This window comes from Phoenix dactylifera, chromosome 4, assembly GCF_009389715.1.
Source record: "Phoenix dactylifera cultivar Barhee BC4 chromosome 4, palm_55x_up_171113_PBpolish2nd_filt_p, whole genome shotgun sequence".
NCBI classification, from domain to species: Eukaryota; Viridiplantae; Streptophyta; class Magnoliopsida; order Arecales; family Arecaceae; genus Phoenix; species Phoenix dactylifera.
The window spans coordinates 6954514-6977504 of record NC_052395.1 but is presented as its reverse complement, the minus strand read 5'-3'; the positions used below and the strand labels follow the sequence as shown (position 1 = coordinate 6977504).

The 22991-nt window shown below is 37.6% G+C and overlaps 2 protein-coding genes across 3 annotated transcripts; both read left to right on the top strand.

The window, feature by feature from the left end:
• Positions 1-2987: 2987 nt before the first annotated feature.
• On the top strand, positions 2988-9122 carry LOC103723411 (transcription elongation factor 1 homolog). Of its 2 annotated transcripts, XM_017846720.3 has the most exons (6): positions 2997-3219; positions 5856-5939; positions 6883-7016; positions 7533-7603; positions 8660-8681; positions 8781-9122. In XM_017846720.3, the coding sequence occupies exons 3-6, from the start codon at positions 6904-6906 to the stop codon at positions 8839-8841; spliced, it is 267 nt and encodes an 88-aa protein (XP_017702209.1). In that variant the 5' UTR covers positions 2997-3219; positions 5856-5939; positions 6883-6903; the 3' UTR covers positions 8842-9122. The 2 variants fall into 2 exon arrangements, with proteins under 2 accessions (XP_008812538.1, XP_017702209.1); XM_008814316.4 differs by lacking the exon at positions 5856-5939 and having other exon boundaries at positions 2988-3219.
• Positions 9123-10778: 1656 nt separating this feature from the next.
• On the top strand, positions 10779-22678 carry LOC103723415 (MACPF domain-containing protein CAD1-like). Its single transcript, XM_039125409.1, has 6 exons — positions 10779-11291; positions 14474-14712; positions 14981-15176; positions 19658-19841; positions 20017-20180; positions 21926-22678. The coding sequence occupies exons 1-6, from the start codon at positions 11007-11009 to the stop codon at positions 22535-22537; spliced, it is 1680 nt and encodes a 559-aa protein (XP_038981337.1). The 5' UTR covers positions 10779-11006; the 3' UTR covers positions 22538-22678.
• Positions 22679-22991: the final 313 nt, after the last annotated feature.

The following is a 22991-nucleotide window of genomic DNA, read 5'->3' as shown; positions in this document are numbered from 1 at the left end:
CTCTAGTTAAAATGCCATTTAACTCACAGATATCAGAATGCACAAGCTCTAATTGTGAATTTCTTTCTACTTTAGGAAAATGTTTCCTGGTCATTTTGGCTTGAATGAACACTTGACACTTGTCATTATTATCATGAGTATAAGAAATCAAACCATGATTAGATATATATTTCAAAGATCTATAATTTAAATGTGCCAAACGAATATGCCATAAAGTAGAAGATTCAATAATATAAGTAGAAATATACTGTGCTTTATTAATACTTGATTTAAACATTCCATCATATATCATATGAGTACCCTTTTCCAACAAACACTCCACTTTTTGACAGTATTAATTTGTCAGATTCTAAAACAACCTTTATGCCTTTCTTACATAATAGGCTAGCAGATACCAAGTTCTTGATTTCTGGAACATAAAGGACATGAAGAAGAACAAACTTCTTTCCTGAAGTAAACTGAAGTTCAACACTTCCTTTTCCCAAGACTTTGGCAGAATTGTGGTTCCCCATTAAGACTTCCTGTCCTTCTGCAACATCTTCAAAGAACTTGAACTAAGATTTGTTATTGCAGACATAAACAGTGGCTCCAGAATCATACCACCAATCAGAGAATATGGTTGTTGTTGCCATATGTAATTCTGTAACCATACCAACTCGCAATCCAGAGACCATGGCAATAATTTCAGTAGTTTCTTTCTCAACCATATTTGCACTATTGGTATTTCCAGCATTTTCTTTCTTTTGTTTCTTCCTATATCTGCATTCACGTTTCAAATGACCCTTCTTTCCGCAATTATAACAAGTTTTATTTTTCTTGTTATTATTGCTGGAGTTGTTTGTGTCAGGGAACTTTCTTTTGTTTCCTCTAAGATTTGTCTTATTCTTTTGGTCCACATAGTTCACTTTAGAGTCAAATTCAACTGGAATTCTTTTCTCACGAATTCTGGTCTATTCTGGTCTCCTCTTCAATTCGTAAGTGTTTTTGAATTTGCTCTATAGTAAAATCTTCTGTGATATGGAGAAGTTTCTTTCTATAATCATTCTAACTAGGAGGAAGTTTTGCATTTATTGCTCCTACTTGTAATGATTCTGGAACTTCAATTTTCAAATCTCGAAGTTTACTCACAAGAATTTGCAATTCATGAACTTGATCCATAACAGAAAAACTATCAACCATAGAAAATTCAAAATACTTGAGAGTAAGAAACTTATCTGCACCCTGTTTCTTAGTGTTGTATTTGGACTCCAAAGCCTTCCATATCTCTCTTGGAGATTTGACAGAAGTGAATAGATCATAAAGTCTGTTCGATAGCGCATTTAAAATATGTCCCCTGCAAACCAATTCATCTTCTTCACGTTTCTTTCTATCTGCCTTAGTTTCTTCAGTATCATTTGGACTTGGTTCTGTAATTGGCGGCAGACTTGGATCAAGAACATACGATATCTTCAATGCAGTAGGTAAGAAAAGCACTTTGTCTTGCCAACGAGTGAAGTTTGTTCCATCAAATCTATCCAACTTCACAAAATCTTGATTCATAACTTTGAAAGCCGCCATGTTTGATCCTTCTTCCATTCAAATATCACCTTAAAATTGTTAAATAGTTACAGCAAAAACAATGAAGAAAGAAAACAAAGCGACTTTGAGGCGCATCTAAGACACTTTCTTTAAGGTGATATTTGCCCCCACTCAAAGAGTTTGCTACTAGGTTATTGGCAAATCACCTCTAGGATACAACAAAGTCATAAACTACAGATAGCAATTCTAAAGATTTTCTGTAGAACTCTCACCAAACCGTATATTAAAACCGAAAGCCTTAAAAGGCAATAAACTTATGTCTTTATCCTTAAGCCTATACTTCTATTTATAGAGTTTAAATGGTTGTAAATAACTGCCTCTTCTAACCATAATATTTCTAAAGAGGTGTTTGATTTAAATTCAAATAGGTAGTTATCTATCTGCAGTTGTAACCATATAAAGTTATAACTGCTTTGAGGACTTTTAATCTAATACAACTAACTCACTATATTATTGTACACCTAACCATTCAAACCTATAAATTAAATTATCATCATATTACAACTATATAATATTTCTAACAATTAGCTCAACCTCTTCTCTTTCCTCTAAGAGTGATACTTGATTGGTACAACAGTCAAAACCAAAAATACATTAATTATTCAATATTTAGTATAATTATTGATTTTTTTTTATCTTGACAATATGCTGCCCATTTGGTTGTGCGCTAAGTGATGGCCCATGCATATGAAAGGCAGTTTTGATGAGAACTCTCAAACGCATTTGCTTATAGAATTGAGTACAAAGTTGAGAAGAGTATGGGAGGATTTGAGGTATGCCCTGAGCAAGCCGCATCATCCTAAAAAGGGATTTAGCGAGGATGGGTGGCTAGGCCAACTGTCTATAGGAAGGGTTACTTAGGAGTACTTGGAGTATGACTAGAAGCCTTGATAATTTTTGAGCGCTCTATATTTATGATAAGGTGAACAACCGGATTTTTTTTTAATGGGTGAGCCCAACATGTAAATTTTTAATAATAGGATTAAAGAGTGCGAAGACATGATTCGAACTTAAGACTTCTGCTCTGATACCATGTTAAAATCACGACTTGTCCTAAAAACTTAAGCACATAAGATGAGATAGATTTATTTATATATTTTATATTTTATTATTATATAATAGAGTAATTTGGAGATAATAGATGAAAGATTTATGATGCTCTTTTTATTTACTTTGGAAATATTTTATTTTTGTTTTTTTTTTAATGTATTCATGCTCTGAATCATCCGGTCAAAAAAAAAAAAACAATAAGAAGTGAGGAAAGGAAACTAAAACCTATTATGGAAGAAAAAGAAAAACTTGCTGCCATGACGCACGAAGTCTTATCAGGCGCTGCCACGAACGTGCGGAAGAAAAAGAGAGAGAAAACAAAACAACTCACCATTGGACAACAAACACCTTGCATGCGCAGTTGCGGTCTGAAAAGAACAATTGGACCCGATCGGTTGCGTGTCCGATGGAGGACGGTCCACACCAACGGTTTCGTTAGGTTTAATCGAACCAAGGGGTGGCGGAATCCTGTGGCCGCCTCCACGGAAGGAGCTCTCTTTTTTTTTTGGTACAAAAGGAGGAGCTCTCTTTCGCTGCAGGAGCCAGAGCCCCTTCTCTCCCGTCGTCGTTATTATCCCCAATCTCTTTAAGGTAAGGCTTCGAGTTCCTTTCTCCTCTCTTTTCGATCGTTCTCTCATCGCATTCTTTTATAATCTCACGTCTCCTTTCCAAAGTTTCTGTGATCAGGACGGATTCTTGACGCATCGGCTAAAATAGGGTGTTCTTTTAGAAAAAAGACAAATTTCTGGGTCTTCTGTTTTTTCCCCCGCAATTTCTGTTTATAATTCTACATTATAATCTGGATCTAGGGTTTTCAAAGGCTTTCAAGATTCTTTCTGACCTCTTTAATTAATCTTTTTCTAGCTTCAGTTGACTGCAGTTTGAATTGTTCCCAAGGAATTTATATTGCTGTCTTGATTTGTTCTGAGCTGTCTTCGTAGATTTGGATATAGTCGTGTTATTTTTCACAGGTCCGATTTATTTAAGAAAAATCTTTGGTGATAAATCGAGATATTTAAAGTTTCGAGCTTCGCTCATGTGGAAAATACGAGAATTTTTTGAAAAGAAGCATAATAATGTCTCGCAAAACAGTATGAGGAGATGAACTTGCTGTGCTATGTAATGCATGCAATTCATTTTAATATTTCACCTTACTCCATATTACCGATTACATTGTGTTGAATTTCTGGTTATCAACTAGCTTACTGAAAGTACGGAATCCAATCTGCGAATCATTCAAACTAAATTTCCACGATCATTGGTTAATATATTGACATCTTAATAAAACGATATAGGATTCTATGGTTATGGAACATAATATTGCATTTAAAATGCCCTTCTTAGACCCTGTTGTTGTCAGAGCTTGGTGAAAGAGATTGCACCTGTTTTGATATTTCTTCATGATCCTTCCTTATGAAAGATTTGATGATTGCTTGAGTGGATTTTTATTTTGTTCCACCTTGCTACAAATATCATTTGGTGAGAATTTCTTGAAAGATATGATCCCCTATTAGCTTCATTCTTATCTTGCAGCTCTCTGGTGCTTTTTCCCACTTATTTTTTGTTAGCTGCGACAGGAATCCTTTGATTTTTCAAGAAAATAATCTCATACAATCCATATGCCCGTCTTATGTTTTCACTTGAGCATCTATATTATGGAATTTGAGACCTTAGTTGCTAGAATCGAGAGTAAGTGCTAGAGCGGACAGGTGTAGATGCAGAGAAGAGGATATTTTAGAACCACTTCTAATGAGAAAGCACTTAGGGAAGCATATGCAGTCTTTAGATTTTGAGAAGATTCTGAAATGGGGGTATCATCCTGGTAAAGGATTCTGGCCGCTAAGTTTCAAACCTTAGGAAGCAGCAGACTAAATTTTTATATGGCTTTATGTTGAGTTGAAGTGTCAATGGTAAAGGGATTGGATTCATCTTAAATGTCAAATCTTTGAATTATAACCAGAGATGGAAAATTCTACCTATAATTTATTAATCAAGCTGCTGCAAAGTTATTATTCTAAACATAGCTTCATTTGAAAACCATGAAAATGACTGGACAGAATTCAAGTAAACTAGCAATGTATTATATGTTCTTCTTACCAGATAAACCTGTACTTTTAAACTAAATTACTTAGCAAAATGACTGCACTCCACTGAGATATGTAAGACTAGTCCTAAAAATAGTTCCAAAAGTGTAAAATTTGTGAACATGTTCAATACGCTTTCCATTAGCCACAATTCACCGGAGACTGGCATCAATTTTTTTCTGCTTTGCAACTGAGGAATCCAATCTATGGTACTAACTAGCATTCTAAGAAAATGGGGAAAAACTCTCTGCTGGTTGCCTATTTCATGAGCATGACTGCACACCTGGTCTATCCATGTGTCCATGTCCTTTAGGTTTACATCCAGAGTTGGATTCAAAATAAATCAAGCATGGCATGATTATAAACTCAACTTGCCTGCTTTGGTTTATATCAAATCCTTACATGAAAATATTTAGAAATTTCTTCAAAATTGCGACGTGGATCTGATACAGTTATTACTCTATCTGATTCCTATGCCATTATATAAAATGTCATAATAATTATTGATATATTAGCAAGAAAAGAAGGTAACAAAGTATGGATATTCTAAAAGCAATGAGTACACATATACTGCAGCCTTCATTTATGAGATGGTAGGATTTCCTATATACCTACAGCAGCTCTGTTGTCTTGTAATTTTATGTATATACTATATAGTATTGTTGTTTGTATCTTGTTATGCAAATCTTTCCCTGGTCAGGTTAAGTCCAGAAACAAAAAAGCTCTCATCCTTGTGTGGATTATTATCATACGTAATTTTTTAACATGGCAATTACTTGGTCTGAGAATTGGCCATTTGTATTATAAGTTACATTTTTGCTAGTAGCCTAAATAAAAGAAGAGCATACACATTTGGATGTAATAAAGAAGCCATTTGCTTGTGGGATAGTTGCTAGGTGGTCCTTATGCAGATAAATAACATGGTTTTAGTGAATTTTTGTTTCAAATAGTTACCTACTTTAAGGACCAGATTTTTTGAATGCTTCATAGTTTTTCCAGTTCTTTGTACCTCTCTGCAAATTTGATGATTTAAGCAGTTTTCGGCTAATTTCCAATTTAATGCTGGTTGAATGAATGCCTGGTCCTAGGTGGATGATGTCAGACTGGTAACTACAGTTTGCTCTCTGTGTTTTTCTTTCACAGGCTTCAATTCTGATCCAAGCCAAAAAAATGAAGATTTTTTCTGGGACTTGTTCATCCGGCATCCATACTTCATTAATTATAAAAGTATAAACCTATCTGAGGCAGTTAGGGCATAGTCAGATTCTCTGAGGATCCATTTTCTGAATTCTTATGGGTTAAATATATGTTGAGTATATCTAAGCACAAAGTTTTTGCAGAGAGAACCAAGATCTGATTGATTAGCAAAAGAATAAGGGATGCTGCAAAATGTTAATTTTACTCTTCTTTTGTCTTCTTAATGCACAAGGATACTGTGCTTCTTGAAAATTGAAGTCCTATCTTCTTATCTGATTTCGACAGTTTAGCCACCTTCAGAACACGTCGTGGCTTTGTATGTGTGTTGTTCTTCCACACTAGAGCTGTTACATTAGTAATAATTAGATGGCCAATTAGGATGAGACCTTTATACAGTATTTTACATCCATCATTTTCATTTCGATATGTTAGCAACCTAAGGTTGTATAGGATATATCCTAGCTACGTGAATGGTTGAACTCCCAAAATCATGGTAGTCATAATAAATGCTATTTTCTTAAGATAGATGGTCTTATTTATAGCGCACACAACATTTACTTTGAGTGACAGTGCTTGATAAATGTGTTCGTATTGACTGGTGTTGTTTACATACTTCTGTTTGCTAAATAAGAAGCTATAAACATATGATATTTTATAAAATTTTAAAAATAGTATATACTGTTTGATTCCCGAATCCTTGGTTCAAGGTCTTGAAGGTAACTCTGACATGTTGGATTTTGTTTCCCATGCTGAATGTGTTAAATATTTCAATTAAGAGCTCCTTCATTGTCTTGATATTTGTGAAACATATCTTGTCACTTCTTTAAACTTTTGGTATCTTCTTTCTTTCTCTATTCTTCTTCTTCTTCTTTCTCAAGTCTTGCTTGAATGAATATTAAGAATTTAGCCTGTTTGTTGTTGCTAAACATTATACATACTGGAATTAACTAATTGAACTTTATTACTGATTCAGTTGAAAAATTGAAGCTCAATCATGGGAAAGAGGAAATCAAGGGCAAAACCACCTCCAAGGAAACGAATGGATAAACTTGATACTGTATTTTGTTGCCCTTTCTGCAACCATGGAAGCAGTGTTGAGTGCCGCATGTATGCATGATCACCTTTGATCCTTGAAATAGGCTACAGTAGACTTGAATATTTGGAAAATCTTCCTTGTTTAATAATTCATTTACTGTTGGTAATCTGTAAAACATATTTGAAAGTTACCAAATCTAGTTAGATTATAATTTTTTTAGCTATGTTTAACTCCTTTTGTTACAGTTGTAGGTTTTTCCTAGCAGGTATGTCTAGGGGTTAGAGACAGGTTCAAAGAAGCGGAGTTGTTTATTGACTCTCCATGTATAGATGTATCCAACTGCTGAAGAACTGTAGGAATTTTCCTGCAATCAATAACAGTCACTTTTTCACCTTCCTTATTGATTTTTCTTGCAGCATTTCTAGTTCCCACATGGCACATAGTATGACAAAATAGTCAGGACACATGATGCTTATTGGCTTTGTTCATGGTATATTAAAGATAGATTTATGATGTTCTCTCAGTAGCTTATAGAGATCATATATATTTTAATTTCAGTCGCACTTAGAAACCATCTTATTTTTCAGCGACATGAAGAATTTGATTGGTGAAGCTGCATGCAGGATTTGCCAAGAAAATTTCAGCACCACCATCACAGGTATGTTCATGAACAGTTAGTTAGATTCAGGCTTTTGAGTTTGCACTACTACATGGTTTTGTGGTACTACTATTTCTAAGTATCAGCAGAAGCTGTATATGCTTAGGCCGTCTTTGGGTAATCCTACTGGATGCGTGGGATTGGGAAGGGAGGGAGACAGAGGGAGAGGGCAGCAGGATGGTGATGATGAGGAAAACGGGGAGGCCTGAGCATCGCAGGAAAGACAAGAAAATGATCAATGGCAGGGCTTCTAGCATAAGATGCCATTTCTTCTGTTTTATTTATCCTGAAAAAAAGTTAATGCATTTTCAATTGTAAGCTTTATTGCTAGCTTTATCTGGGCTTCTAGCATGTGGCAGGGCTAATGCAAGTTGGCTCAGGAGACTGTCTTCCAAAACTTCATAACCCCCACCCACCCCCCACCTCCCACCTCCCACCCTTCAAAACGGGAAAAAGGGAGAAAAAAACCACGTCCAAGTTTGAGTTGGACTCTAACCAGGGAATTCTTTGTTCAGATTAATAGTAGGATCTTGGGGCAGTTCAGATACAGGTGTGAGTGAAACTGATTCTGGCCAAGCATATCAGAAGAAGGTTAGGGCATGCTAAAGAAAAATGATTGATACACTAATGGACCGGCATCATGAGATGGTCATGGTTGTTGGTGGGTTAGCTTGCCTTCTGTTAAACATTGTTAATCTTCTCAAGGACCATGTCCTTTTTGCAATTCAACAGCGAAAAGAGTTGGTCTTAACTGATGCTAGCCGAGGTCCAGTCTGATGTTGATGTTGGCCCCTGATCCATAGTTGAGGTCTGGCCTTCTGGATGCCCTACCCACTGTCCAGACTCCAGATCTAGCTGAGGCTGGAGTAGACCTGGTTAATCAATAAGCTTTAGTTGTTGGTGATGACCAAAAAGAAAAATAGAAGGGCACAGAAAACAATGGTATCATAAATTATGAGATTCACAGCTAACCTTGATTTTTCAATTATTCTAGCTAGAACTCTACTGATTCTTGTGAATGTTCTGGCTGACCTCTTATTTTTCCTTCCTTTGCAGCGCTGACCGAGCCTATAGATATGTAAGTAGGCTTGTTGTCCACATATTGTATCCAGATTCTTATTTAGCCCGATTTTTAGATATGCGAGCACAACATCTGATACGAGGTCATGTGTTACAGATACAGTGAATGGATCGATGAATGTGAGCGGGTCAACAACCTTGAAGATGATGCTAGCTAAGTTCCTAGTTTTCTGGGAAGTTGTTTCTACCTAAAGCTTCTAGTTTGTGGGTGTGTCCTTTGAAGCGGTCTGTATAAAGATGTAAACAGAACCAGCATATCTGATGATATAACATAATAGTACATAGTGGACTCTGGTTGCGTGCTTCATCTGTACTTCAAACCAAATAGAGCTATCAGTGATGCATGTATTTGCTCATATTGTAAAGAGTTGCACAGGATGCTGGATTGGACGGTTGCTGTTGAAATAGTTTGCTTATTCGTGCGAGTGATGAGGTACTAGTGATTGTGTTTAAATTTAGGTGAATTTCCCAAATCACTTGTGACCAGCCACTTTCTGGAATGGGCTCTTAAATATTAAATGGAAAAAAAAGGAAAACCCTCAAGAGTATGCACTAGTTGATGAATTGGCCCTCGAGCTGAGATGTGCCATTGGTACTGGCACTTCTTTCTTACACATTAAAGCATTTTTCTGTCTACCATCATCTACATTTCACATGGGACTCTTTTAACAATTAAGTGCAAAACAAATTTGTTCACACAATCTAAGTGTGAAGGAAAAAGTCAACAAAAATCGATAGCGCTTTCTCAGTGAGAAAAAGAAATCCAAGCAATCAATTGCAGGATAATATTTGTTAGCACTTTATTTGTGAACACATGGGTTCTAGTATCTGTGAAGCCAAGTATGAATTATGATGGGGGAAAGTATTGGCCATTATGATCTCGAATTGTTCTGAACTCTCTGACCTAGGTATTAATCAATGAGTTATGCTGATCGGTCCAGTCGTGAAATAATGCTAAGAATTATTAAATATATAATCAGTGCATTAACATCGCAAAGAGGTGTTGTCAAATATTAAACGTTGCCAAATATTAAACATAAGAGGCCAGTTGTACTATGTAGTTATCGTGCCTCCTGATGATTAAGATAATAGATCATCACCCCATTCTATACATAGGGATGATCCGAAGATTCCAAATAAGCACTCTTCTACTCCGATTCTCTCTCTTCTCCCACTGTTGCTTTAGATTTTCACTAACTTAAGCATCAAAGGGTTCCATGCTGAAAACTTTTCAGCAAGCGGACTTTCTTTCAAGTCGTTCTTATCTTCCAAAGTGGCGACGTTGGTCCTCTTTTATCTTGAAGCTACTTCTCAACTCTTGACCTACCCGCTTTTCAACTCAGTATTGATTGACTTCAACGAACCTCGAGCAGTAATCGACCTCAACTCAGATTCTAGAATAGATTGGCGCCAGAGAAAGAACTTCAAACTCGTATTTGGAAAAAGAGAGACCAAACTACTTTGCAATCAATCATGAAGTCCTTAAGAAGTTGAGGTTCATCCAGTGCATCACAACGACGGACTCAACCCAAATCCAATGGTTTCTTACAAAGCCTGTCGCATGCTCCGATGCCATAGATTCTAGCAGCAACAGATTATATCGTCCATCAACTGTTCTTTATTGATAAATAACGGATTTCCTTATATCATTGCACCAAAGCTCCTGAACCTTTTTGGTTCATCCAAATTAATCACTGCCTATCTTAAGAGAGACATGATTTTATGGCATGTTTGGGGACCCTCCTTGGCGCTTGGACATCCGCAGATCATCCACAAAGTCCAGCTGCCTTGATGTTTGCAGCGGCCATAAAATTACATCGTTAGACGTCGAGGGCAACGTTAGAAAGCGAAGGGGAGAGGAAGAATTGGCAAGTTAGGTAAAACCGGCTTGAGATCGTCACATACAGTTTGACTATGATGCTATTTTAACCTTTTGACTTCTATAGGACATGATGCAAAATTCTTTAGCGTGCCAGCGAATAGCAGATGGACGGCTACCGGATCCAAAGGAGAGCTAAAGAAGCCCGCAAGCTCGGTTTGATTGATAGACAAGTCAAAAGCGTCTTTTTTCTTGCAATCTGTCGCGGCGGTCAAAATGCCCTCAACCCGCCCCCTTTTCTTTTTTCCCTTTCTTTCTCTTCCTTGAAAAACCCAGTCGACTCGCGAGGAGGAGAGAATAAACACCTCACCACGCAAGCCCCTCCGGCCTTCGATTTCAACGACAACAATTAACAACGAGAGATGCGGAGATTCCCACTCCCGCCGGAGAGATGAGATGAGATGAGAACAAGCCCTACCCGTGCCCATCTCTCCTTGTCCTCCCATGGAGAGGCCGCGGGCGCCGCCGGAGAGCTCCGACGCTCTAATCTCCACTCTCTCCAACGTTATCCAGGCCCTCGGCCGGGGCTTCGATGTCACCTCCGACACCCGCCTCCTCTACTGCAAGGGCGCCCCGGGCTCCCGTCTCGTGCTGGTCGATGACGGGCGCACCAGGGACGTCGTGATCTCCGAGGACGGCGGCGTAGTCCTTCCCGATGTCTCCCTGGATATCGATATTTTCAGGGAGCAGAGCCAGCGGGAGACCACCCCTGTTTGTAGCTTCCAGGAAGTAAGTCAAATAAATCCGATCTTTTTCTCACTCGGTTTCTTTTTTTTTATTCTCCTTCTGTTCCGTGATCTGGGTTTGTCTGGACTTTTGAAGTTATGAGATCGGGTGTCTGTTCTTTCTTGGACTAGATGCTGATGGGGTTTTGGTTTATGAGTTTCTTTTTGAGAGGGAGTTAGGGTTTCATTTGCTATGTTTTGATAGGTTGCTTCTGGTCTGATTTCAATTTCTTTTCGGCATCATTTTTTGTTCTGATCAAACTGCGCTAGCCTTGAATTTTGATGTTATTAATCATAGTAGTCTTGGGTTATCTGAGCCTTTTCGTTTATGTGGGGACAGTTGTTTAAAGAAAAGGTGTTCTTTCTTTCCTTCCCTTATCAGGTCGCCCGACAGACTTAGATTTCAGCTGGAAATGCTTTGGCTTTACTTTTGTTAATTACAGCTTGTCAAGTAATCATAATCCTGGCGTGAATCTGATCTCCAGATATAGGTGAATCAATCTTGAAGTGTGGGCGATATCTTAGTGGTGGCATGGTTTGAATATAATAATTCTTTTTGAGAAATATAGGTTTGACATCAAGTCTAGAATATGGTCAATCTAAAGAATTACATTCATGTGGCTATAAAGATGACACTTAGGCTGTCAGGATAAGTTCCTTACAGAATTCCAGGTCTTCATGAAAGGTCGAGTTTTGAGGAGAGTTAAAAAGAGGAATGTAGACTTGAGGTTGACTTTGTGCTATAGAGTGCCAGAATTATAGCACACATAATTGCAGGGTTACAGACATCCTAATTTCCCTTGCTGGAATGTCTGAAACTGGACATGGCAAGCTTGCTTGTTACAATAGTTGGTAATGAACATCTTTTGAAACAGCCTGTTCATTGCATCAAGGAAAGGTTCATGAATGACGATTATGCATTTGCTGAAGATATTGTTTCACAAGTTCAAAAGTACTGAAAAGTAATCAGAATTTCCAGTGGCCATTGATAAACATTGATGTTATATTATTTGATTGAACTAATGGCTCAGACTGTGGCAAATTCTGTTGGGGAGGAGTAAATTTATATATGATTGAGGCAATAGGATTTTTGACCTTTTTGAATGATCTGTTGCCATGCAGAGTTAAATTTTATAACATTTTTAGCATTGCTTCAGCATTGTTCGGATCACTTGTTTTTGCCTTGATGGGTACAATTTCTATTTCGTCAATTGGATAAGAGGTTATGAAGTTTTTGATAAATATTGTTGTTTTGGTATGCAGCAGAGGTAAAGATGGTGGTTCATGGTGGGAGTGATTATATGGTCTCTTTAACATAACATGCACATTTCAGAAATTATCATGAAGGAGAAAAATATTGAGAGTATATGGAGAACCATAACAAGATCGAGTGTTGTGCTATTTTAGGTTTTTTGTATTCCTAGTTATGACTTAGTAGGGCAGGATATTGGTCAGGAATAATGGGTTGGATATGGTCCGGTTCAGATGTAGGACCTATTGCTTAGATTTAAATGCATGCAAATGCGGCACACAAGCTGCTACCAAATCTAATTATTTTAATTTTAGATAAGTATCTTGAACCCTCGCAAGGTGCTCATGTACTTTGTGGTGATGAGCTGATTAACAATATGATTTATTCAGTATTATACTTTGGACATGAACCCTAGTGCACCTATATATATTTAATTCTAGAGGACACTGGATTTGGTGACTTGAGCTGCAGATTTAGGCACTGAATCTGTCTTTTGTTTTCAAAAATTGCAACAAACTTTCTGAAGTACTACTCTTAATGACACCAGGAGTTGTCTTCATGTAATTACGATCTAGCACTTTATCTTATAAGATACTAGTTATTTACATCTACTAATTCAAGTTTTGGAATATTTGCTTGATAATTTGGGAAAATATGGATGATTATTTTATTCAACATATATAAATAAACCATGGCTCAAAAAATTTATGACTCTGAAATGCTTATGCTTTTATGTAATGTTTGTGCAATTATCATCAAATATCTTTTATGTGTTTGATCTTTTATGAGTTGCTCAATCCAATTTGGATTCCTGATATCTTCAGGTTGAAAGGCCTTTTTTAAAAGTTGTCTAGTATAGAAGTGGAAAAAGTCAAATGATTTGCATCGGGTTCCTATTCTAATGCATACAAACTTGAGCTAAACCTAACCAAAACCACTCATGCACTAGCAATACTTGCTCCATTTCCATTGGTCGGTCAACTTTTGTCAGTTGATCTCGTCTGTTTGAGCAAAATGCTGTAGTTTATATTGTTGATCGTAGTTTTTGTCAATTTTAATCTTTGTAATTCAGAAGGTATAAAAATGCCTCAACAGTAAGCTGATATTCTCAAACCATTAGAATGTGCTGCTAATTCCAAATACCAAGTTTTGGAAAATCAAAGTCTTGCAAAACTTATCTTAGTTTGCAGAATGACTCAAATTGTACCTTTTGATTCATTTATTCAAGATCAACAATATTTTAGTCAACATAATACTGAAATTTCTAACTAGAAGCCCATTTGACCAGACTTTAGGATAACAAAGTTATTACCTATCAGCATTTCAATTATTTTAAAAAAAATCAGAGGCGCTGAGCCAAATTTTTGCTTAACAGATGGTTCATGTTAGATAGCGAAAGTGACAGGAACTATGAGGATTACTTAATTGATAGTGCCTCTATTTGGCAGAAATTCCAGCAGAAAGAGTTGTTGTTAAATAATGAAATTGATAGGCATTTTAGAATGTTAATCTCTGCAAACCTTTTAAGTAACACTCCTTGAAGATACCAGAAAATGTCGTGAATAAACTGGTAAGTTTGGTCTTCTTTAATGAAACCAATATAGGCGAGAAGGAATTCGTGTATCGACCGTTTTCTTTGCATTTGATTATAAGCACCATAAATATGATTATCCATAATGTTTACTTTTGCCTGTTGACCTTTGTGGTTCAGCATGACAAACTAATATTTGTCTCATATACTACCCAAGTTCCTTTAGCATTCACGGAATGTAGTTACATATGATATCACTATCTATTGAAAAATAAATTTCTGCATTATACTGAATACAGTTATCATGCCTGATCAGTCTCTGCATCTCATTTATCTATTTTGCCTGCGATATTTTCTATGATATTCAAATACTAAGTACCATGGGATTCTATATTATCCTCAGATGGCTGAATATTTTAATGAGAAGTCAGGTTTATCAGAAAATGTACCTCTTGGCAGTTTCGATTCTATGTTCAGTTTTACTGGCTCTTGGAAAATTGATGCTGCAGCAACAAAAGCCCTTGCGGTGGATGGTTATTTTATTCCTCTATACAAAGTTGTTCTTATGAATGCTGAATTGGTGTTGCGAGAAGATGTCAGGCGTGCTGTTCCACAGAACTGGGATCCATCATCCTTGGCTAGGTTAGTAGGTAATAAACTTGTTCACTGTGTTTAGGTATTGTCAGCATAGTTTTGTCTTGAAATTACAATCTCTGGACTAGGGACATTTCTAGATTTTTTTACTGGTCTGTGCTACTTGTCACAACCTTGTAGTCATGGAAAAACCTCTGCTTTTATCTCCAAGGCGAAGGCATTGAATCTATCAGTTGTTTCTTTTCTTTGTTAGTGCTCTCTCTCTCTCTCTAGATGCTCTTGATTATCAAGTGACTCTTTCCTGTTCTTTCTTCAGCTTTATTGAGAATTTCGGTACCCATATTATTACATCTGTGACTGTCGGAGGTAAAGATGAAGTGTATATCAAACAGCACCATTCATCTCAGTTATCAGCATCTGACATTGAAAAGTATGTGAAAGACATTGGGGACCAGAGATTTCTAAACTTGGGTAACCAGTCCGATGCTGCTCCCTACAATTACAAGGACAAGGTTAGTGCCTTTTGCGACTTTAGATGCATAGATCATAATGTATTATGTGAGAAATATTTTTGTCATACATTTTTAGTATCTGTTCAAATGCACGGATTGCGGATCCTTCTCTGCTTAACGACTGTGACATGCGCTCCTACCTATGAAGTGTTCCACATCTAATTAGAAAGGAGTTAACTATGTTCCACTTCATTTTACTTTGTCATATGGTTTTCTACAGTAGCTAATATATCGCCACTGAATTAGGTTAATATTTATGATTACTTTATTCATCTGTAGATGATTCAGAAAATTACAAATAATTTAATTATCGTCAGCCATGTATTGGCCAAAAGTGTTTACCATGGACTTTAGTTTGTGATAGTTATATGCTCCGTCATTTTATTTGGGACAAAAGTGTATCTGATTCCCTTTGATCTTATAATTTATTTGTATACACATTTTAGGATACAAAAAGACCTTAACCACTACTGTTGCTTTTTAGGTCTTCCTATTCAATTTTAAATATATTGTTGATATAATTTATATTATCTCATACTGCTTTTATGCCCAATTATTCTTGAGCCTCTGTCCCATCACATCAGTTTGATGTTATGGACTTGAGTTTCAGTTTAATCATGAGCTTTGGCATTTTTTTTATTTCACGGTTTCATAGGCTAACATTTTTCATCGTGCATATGATAGTTTGTTTGTTGCTGCACCACAGACAATTCACTTTTTTTCCTACTTAATGATTTCTTTGTTGGCTTTCATGCCATGGTAAATTTGGTTTCATCATTACCCCTAATCTATTGTTGATTGAGCTGATTATTTCATCAGTCAACAATATGCTAATATCTTTGGACTTTGGTGTGTTCAGTTAGTGACATTTGGCTTTTGAACTGCTAAGAAGGAAGACATTTAATGCAGGAAAAATTCTCTTAATCAACATATGGACAGCAGCCAGGGTGATTGAGAAAATAACAAAGAAGAAAATGGAAGGAATGATTGAAAGGAGGGGTTAGATCTCAAAGTGTTTGATCAGATAAATCGGATTTATTTTCAGTTTTCAGAATTTTATGTTTTAGTTTTTAGGCTGAGATCAAGTTAGCCTATTACAGTTTTGAAGATCCTCAAGTTTCATACGAGCCATATTGTAGTATACTGTTCATGGGTTCTGTTCATATTACATGGGGGAGGTGGTGTTTTTTTCTTGGGGATTCAAAATAAAGCTAAATTAGGATTTTTCTATTTATCATGTCTGGGTGTGAAGGATGTGTTTTTGATGATGGAAAGGATGAAGTTTTGAAGAAATTGTTTTATGTCAAGGTTATTCCCTATGTGAGCCATGAAGTTAGTGTAAAACCCATAGTTGCTAGCTTAGGAAACGAGTTCGAGAAACAATATGAGAAATAGGAGCATGAAAAAAATTGATAAAAAATTCTGCAATTCAGGAAACAGGAAATACTTATATAAATATAAAATTATTCATATACTTTGTACAAGACATAAAAAATATATCTTAACAAAATTAACAAATTTTTAAAATTTTTATCCTAATCAACAGCCTCCTTACCCAAACTTGTTTAAAGACTTCAATAAATTGATAGATAAAAAGTCTCTTTAACCACTCATTCCCTATATATCTTTTAAAAAATGCAGAAGGGGTAAATTTTTTTTTCTTCTTTTTTTATGGGGGTCTGGGATCTATATTGTGATTCCACATATATTCTAGTAGATAACAGTTATTTAATTAAAAATAATTTTGGATTTGTAAGATGCGTACTCGAAGAAGGAAACTTGAGGAAGAGTCTTTTATGGAAAGATAACTCATATCTATCGGGCTTTTTTTTTTCATTCTGTGGAGTGGGAATAGAATCACATGTGGAAGAGAGTATATGAAGCAAGGTTGGCGGAACCGTCCCGAACTAGGCGGTTCTGGCCGTTTTGAGCTATACTAGTGGCTCATCGGTATGTTCGGCAACTGAAACGAGACCCGTTGCCGGAGCTGGAGAAGGAGAAGGAAAGAGAGCGAGTGGGGGAGGGAGGGAGGGAGAGGGAGAGGTTGGGACGTCGGCGGAGGAAATGAAATAGGGGAAGCGGCTGCGGCCTCGCTTTTCGCGGACTCGGCTAGCCTCCATCGGCCCTCCGCTGGCGTCCGCTACCCTCCTCCGGCCTCCCTCCCTCTCTCCCCCTTTTTTCTTTCTCTCTTTTCTTCTCTCCCATGTACCGTGCCCTCTGTCGGTGCAGGCCCGGCCCGGCCCGGCCCGTCCCGTCCCGTACTGAGTCGTGCCATCAGAGAACCAATATGGTGCCCAATACTGGTTTCTCCGACCTTAATATGAAGCATGGGGAGAGCAAGTGCATGAGAGCACTCATTCTTTTCTCATCCAATTTTGAGAATGCAAATTCTGCATTTCTTAAGACAGGCTTGGCGCTTATTTCTAAGTTCGATTTTTTGAGACACTGCTTTTGGAGTGGGAAACGCATTTCTTGTCATCTATGGCAAAACCTACTCTTGGGTGCGGTGTGATTCCTATGTCTTTGGTGTGAGTCCATTATATCTTTCCTTGTGCTGATATCCTTTTCTTCCTCTTCATTTTTCCCCTTGTTAATCTTTATGTCAATTCTACCTGACTTGCCCTGGAGTAATTTGTGTCAAAGATTTATGAGTTGGGCTTAGATCTTGATCTAACAATTTAGGGTGGAGATATTAAGATATAAGATAGGGGCTAGACTCCTACTCCTCTCTCTCTCTCCAGAGGCTGAAACCCTTAGTGGTTGCCTTTGTGGCTCTGCTTTGCTTCCTCCCAGTTCACTGCTAATGATCATGAGTCATTCGTAACCAGCACATGCTCTACTTCCTTTGTGTTAATCCCATATATGGAACCCCCAACCTCTCTCTCTCTCTCTCTCTCTCTCTCTCTTCCTATTCAGATCATGAAGCCATTTTTTCCATCCATCCTATTTTTGCTTTAGAAGTTTGAATTGACTTAAATCTGCATCATCTAAGGTTTTTCTTCTTTTTTTTCTGTGTGTGTGAGAAAGAGAGAGAGAGAGAGAGCGAGAGAGAGAGAGAGAGAGAGAGAGAGAGAGAGAGAGAGAGAGAGAGAGATTGGACTCAGTCCACTCATCTAGGGTTGTTTATTCCTTCAATTTCTTTATGATCTGTATGATTTTGTTGGTGCTAGAGAAATGAAACATTGATTACACTATCCTAATCTAGGGTTTATAATTGTGATTAGTTCTATGTTCTATTCCTCTGTTGTGATGTCTTGTCAATTTGGCTTTTATTTGTTGGGAATCTTGTGATTTTGTAAATCTATGTAGACCAGAAGTACATTAGATGACTGAAACATCAGTTTATCAGTTGCTCAGATTTAAGCAATCTATCAGTCTGTGTAGTCTAGGGATTTGTAACTGAGATGTTCTAATTTCCTACGACTTTGGTGGTCCTTGTTCTTTAGTTCAGTTGGTGATTTGAAAATCTTGTGTGTATTTTTATGAAAACTCGATCCACGGATCTAGGTACTTCCATTAGGAGAATGAATGGTAGACCTTGAGAATATATATATATATATATATATATATATATATGTATGTATGTATGTTATTTTATGAAAACTTGATCCATGGATCTAGGTACTTCCACTAGGAGAATGAATGGTAGACCTTGAGTATCTAGGTCCACTTAGAGCTAAATTTTATGACACATTTCTCTCTCTTTCTCTCTCTCTCCCTTGCTCTCGCTCTCGCTCTCTTGCTTGCGGGCTCACTCCCTCCCCCCCTCTGTAGTTGTTGTGACTTATTCAAATGAATTCAGTTGGGTTATTGTGTCACACATCTAGAGCTCCAAACAAATGAGAGTATACATGAACTGCTTACAGCAAGCTCTATAATAAGCTTGTTTGAGCTCGTTCAATTAGAAAACAAGCAAACTCAAACTTCAGTTAACTCAGTTTGTAGATGGGCCAGGCAAGAAGACTCCAGTGCTGAAAAAATGAGTAGAAGCTCCAGTGTGGCTCAATAAGAGGCGCAGTCAAGCTTGTTCAAATATTCAAATAGCTTGAATATTTGCCAAGGTCAAGCTTGGCATGAGTTTAAACACCTGTCTCATATGACAAGCCAAGGGAGGCCTCAGCAACTTAAAGCCCAGCTTGGCTTGTTTGCGGTGCTACGGATATCTGATACCCACCCAGTCGGGTTGAGGATGGCTTTTTGCTGAACCAACAGATTGCTGGATTGGATCGAGTTGGCTGTTTAAAAATTTCAGGTTGCATTTGGTTTGACCCTGATCTGACCAAACCTGACCAGTTTACAGGCCTGTCTGCCCATATTTGGGCATGTACTTTGTTTTCTCATGATTGTTCAAACAGGCATGTGGCGATCTTCTCTAGCTATTTGAGAAATAGTTTTGCAAATGATGTCATGAATGTCCAAATTCTTCGATGATGATTCTTTTTCATGTTTGCTTTGCTTAAGTGTTTTTTCTTACTCTGCAGGATGTTACAATAATCTTTAGAAGAAGAGGTGGTGATGATCTTGTTCAAAATCATGCAGAGTGGAAGAACACTGTTCCTTCTGCACCAGATGTTATTAACATGACATTTTTACCCATTGTTTTTCTTTTGAATGAACTTCCTGGACTCCAGTATTTGGCTCGCTCAGTTGATCTATATTTGGAATGTAAGAGTTATTATAATCTCGGATTGCTCATTGACATGTTCTTTTTAATCATTGCTGGCTGATCTATATGTTTATGCTTTTAACCTATGCAAACCTGTTCGCTTTCACATCGGTGGTTGGAGCATGTGTGGCATGACACCTTTGTTTTTCTATTCTTGTGTTTCCATTTCTTCAGACAAGCCTCCTGTAGAGGAGCTGCGGTATTTCTTGGAGTTTCAAATGCAACGAATTTGGGCTCCATTGCCTTCAACTATTCCTGGTCACCAGAGAAAGGAACCTGTATGTCCTTCGCTTCAGTTTAGCTTAATGGGCCCCAGGCTCTATATCAGCTTAGAGCAGGTATGAAGTTTTCTCACTGTGAAATTCCGTAATAACAGATTCTACGTAGTTCATCTGTATCATTTGCATAGAGTTGCCATACTTGTAGCTAATTCCAACAAGAGTCTTCTTGTAGCTTTGGATTGTCCTCCATCATCCTTCCTAGGTCTGCTTCTGTATACCTGACAATTCAGCATATAAAAACAGCTAGTTTCACAGAGTTGTCTTTTGGCAAAGAGAATATTTATGCTAGATAGGGGTACCAAATGTCAGCTTCTTCTACAATGACTAAGAAGAAATTCAAATTCACCATATATAAAACACAACGAATAACTCATTCTAATCAATTTTCTGTTCTATTATCTGGCAAATCATCAGCTCTAAACCAGATATGAATTAAGAGTTATGTCATTGTTTGCATGACTAGATCTTTAAAATTAAATAATTCCATAAATGTCTAACATCTACGTGCCCAGTTAGTAATGTTCCTCACATCAGTTCCAAATTAATGATTAATAGATAGTGTAAAAAGCATGCCCATCCTTGTATGTGTTTGGGCAATTGGTTCATCATATATTTTTTGCTTTAGAAGGCTGAAGGGCCCAAGATGAATTTTCTTGTCGGTATTTTTGTTTAGCCCCTCACTAGCAGTTAATGGACTTGTATTTACAAGCTTCAATTAAAGGAGGCTCTCAACCAAAATTCTTCCAAACCATGAGTATCCTAGCCTACTTAATTTTGAAGAGGTAAAAAATGCAGATCAATTTCTCAATCAAATGGTTTCCTTCTTAATTCAATTTGTCATCGCTTACTCATGATTATTGCGATTAGCAAGAATTGGTTCTTCAAATCTTGCTTCTATTCACAATTTGGAAATTATTCTTTCAATGCTGACTCAGCAGTCGAATAGCCATACTAGAAGGAAAACAAGTTTGCCTTTAATAATGATGAATCTACAACCATAAAACATTCTTTCTTGATATGACAACCTCTTTAAAGAGGAAATAGAATTGAAGCTAATTGCTTTCCTAATGTATGTCTTCACTTGTATTTCTTTAACAAATCTTTTCCATTCAATCACTGTTAGGTTCTCCAGGGCTACTTTGTAAGGAGGCCCATTCGGCAAAAAAACCCCATTAGTTTCTGCACCACCTTTTAACTATTTGGAATCGACTTTATGAATCCTTAGTGTACAATCATTGAGGACACCGTTGACGTCTATAAGAATAACCCTTGGCATCTCGGCTGTCTCTTTCAGACAGGCTACATCTTTATGAGCTGATATGCAGAAGTCCCTTTGGCTTGTCCATTGTGGTCCTCAAGTCATATGAGATGGGTTATAAAATCGGAGTAGAAGAGACATGGTCCTGTCAGATGTGGCCTTTGGATCAGACAATACTTGCCAATGGAGGGTTGACACCTCAGCTCATGAAGTTATATTTTGTCTTGAAGGAGACTGCTGAGTTGCTGTCTCAAATAGGACCAGCATGCTGGTAATACTTCCACCTGTTTAAGAATCTATCGTGCAAAATTTTCATATTCAGTATTCAGATATGGAATAGAAATATCCAATGCACACAAGCACTTCCAAAGTTTACCATGCTTGACATGTTGTGTACCAGTGGATTGGAAATCATGGAAAGCTTGACGTGGTTGACGTTCTGTCGGAATTTTATCTCCATTTGTTTATTTTGGAGGACTTGTCAAGCCCGTTTAAGTTGGAAGTACATGCCTAGCTGCTAACTTTAGTTGTCCATTGGATGCAGGTTTCTGTTGGTCGGAAACCAGTCACTGGCCTCAGGTTGTGTCTAGAAGGAAGCAAGCAAAATCGACTAGCCATCCATTTACAGCACCTTGCTTCCCTTCCAAAGATTCTTGTGCCGCGCTGGGACTCTCATGTGGCAATTGGTCCACCAAAGTGGCAAGGCCCTGAAGAACAGGACAGCCGTTGGTTCGAACCAATTAAGTGGAAGAACTTTGCCCATGTCAGCACTGCACCAATAGAGAGCACCGAAACTAATATTGGGGACCTTTCTGGTGTCTACATTGTGACGGGGGCGCAGTTGGGGGTGTGGGATTTTGGTGCCAAGAGTGTCTTACACCTCAAACTATTATTCTCCAGGGTTCCGGGGTGTACCATAAGGAGATCAGTGTGGGATCACAGTCCATTCAAGACTCTAGCGCCATGTCCAGATGATACATCTTTTTCAAGCGACAGGTCTAGTCAGATCAGTAAACTTGCGAAGATAGTTGACATGACGGAGATGTCAAAGGGACCAGAAGATACACCGGGCCACTGGTTAGTTACCGGAGCAAAGTTAGGGGTCGAGAAGGGGAGGATTGTTGTACGTGTAAAGTATTCCTTATTAAACTACTGAATCTGATATTACTTGTTTTTCTCCATGTTCACCATCCCATGGTGCATTCTTTCCGAGCTAGCAATTTGTTCTTTTGTTTCTACTGTACATTCCTGGATATCATTGTTATTTATCATAGGGCTTTCCTCTGGGTTTTGTTAATATTTTGGCTTCTGTTAGATTAGAAGTTTTCAATTGATGCGTGCTGTTAATTTTTGATTAGACTTTTGAGGCTTGAAAACGTAAGGCAGTGCCCCTATTCGCACAGGCTTAAACCAAGAAAATCTTTTATCAAGACATCCGAGCTCGGATGCGACAATTCTAGTATGTCGTCAGCCATCAAGATCGTGACCAGAAATTGTGCGAACAGTGAGCTTCTGATCTTTTTGAACTATGTACCTGAATGTACAAAAAATCTCTATCATATTAGCAACTAGTACCTGTGCAAGTGTATATTGTTTTTCCCCCCATCCTA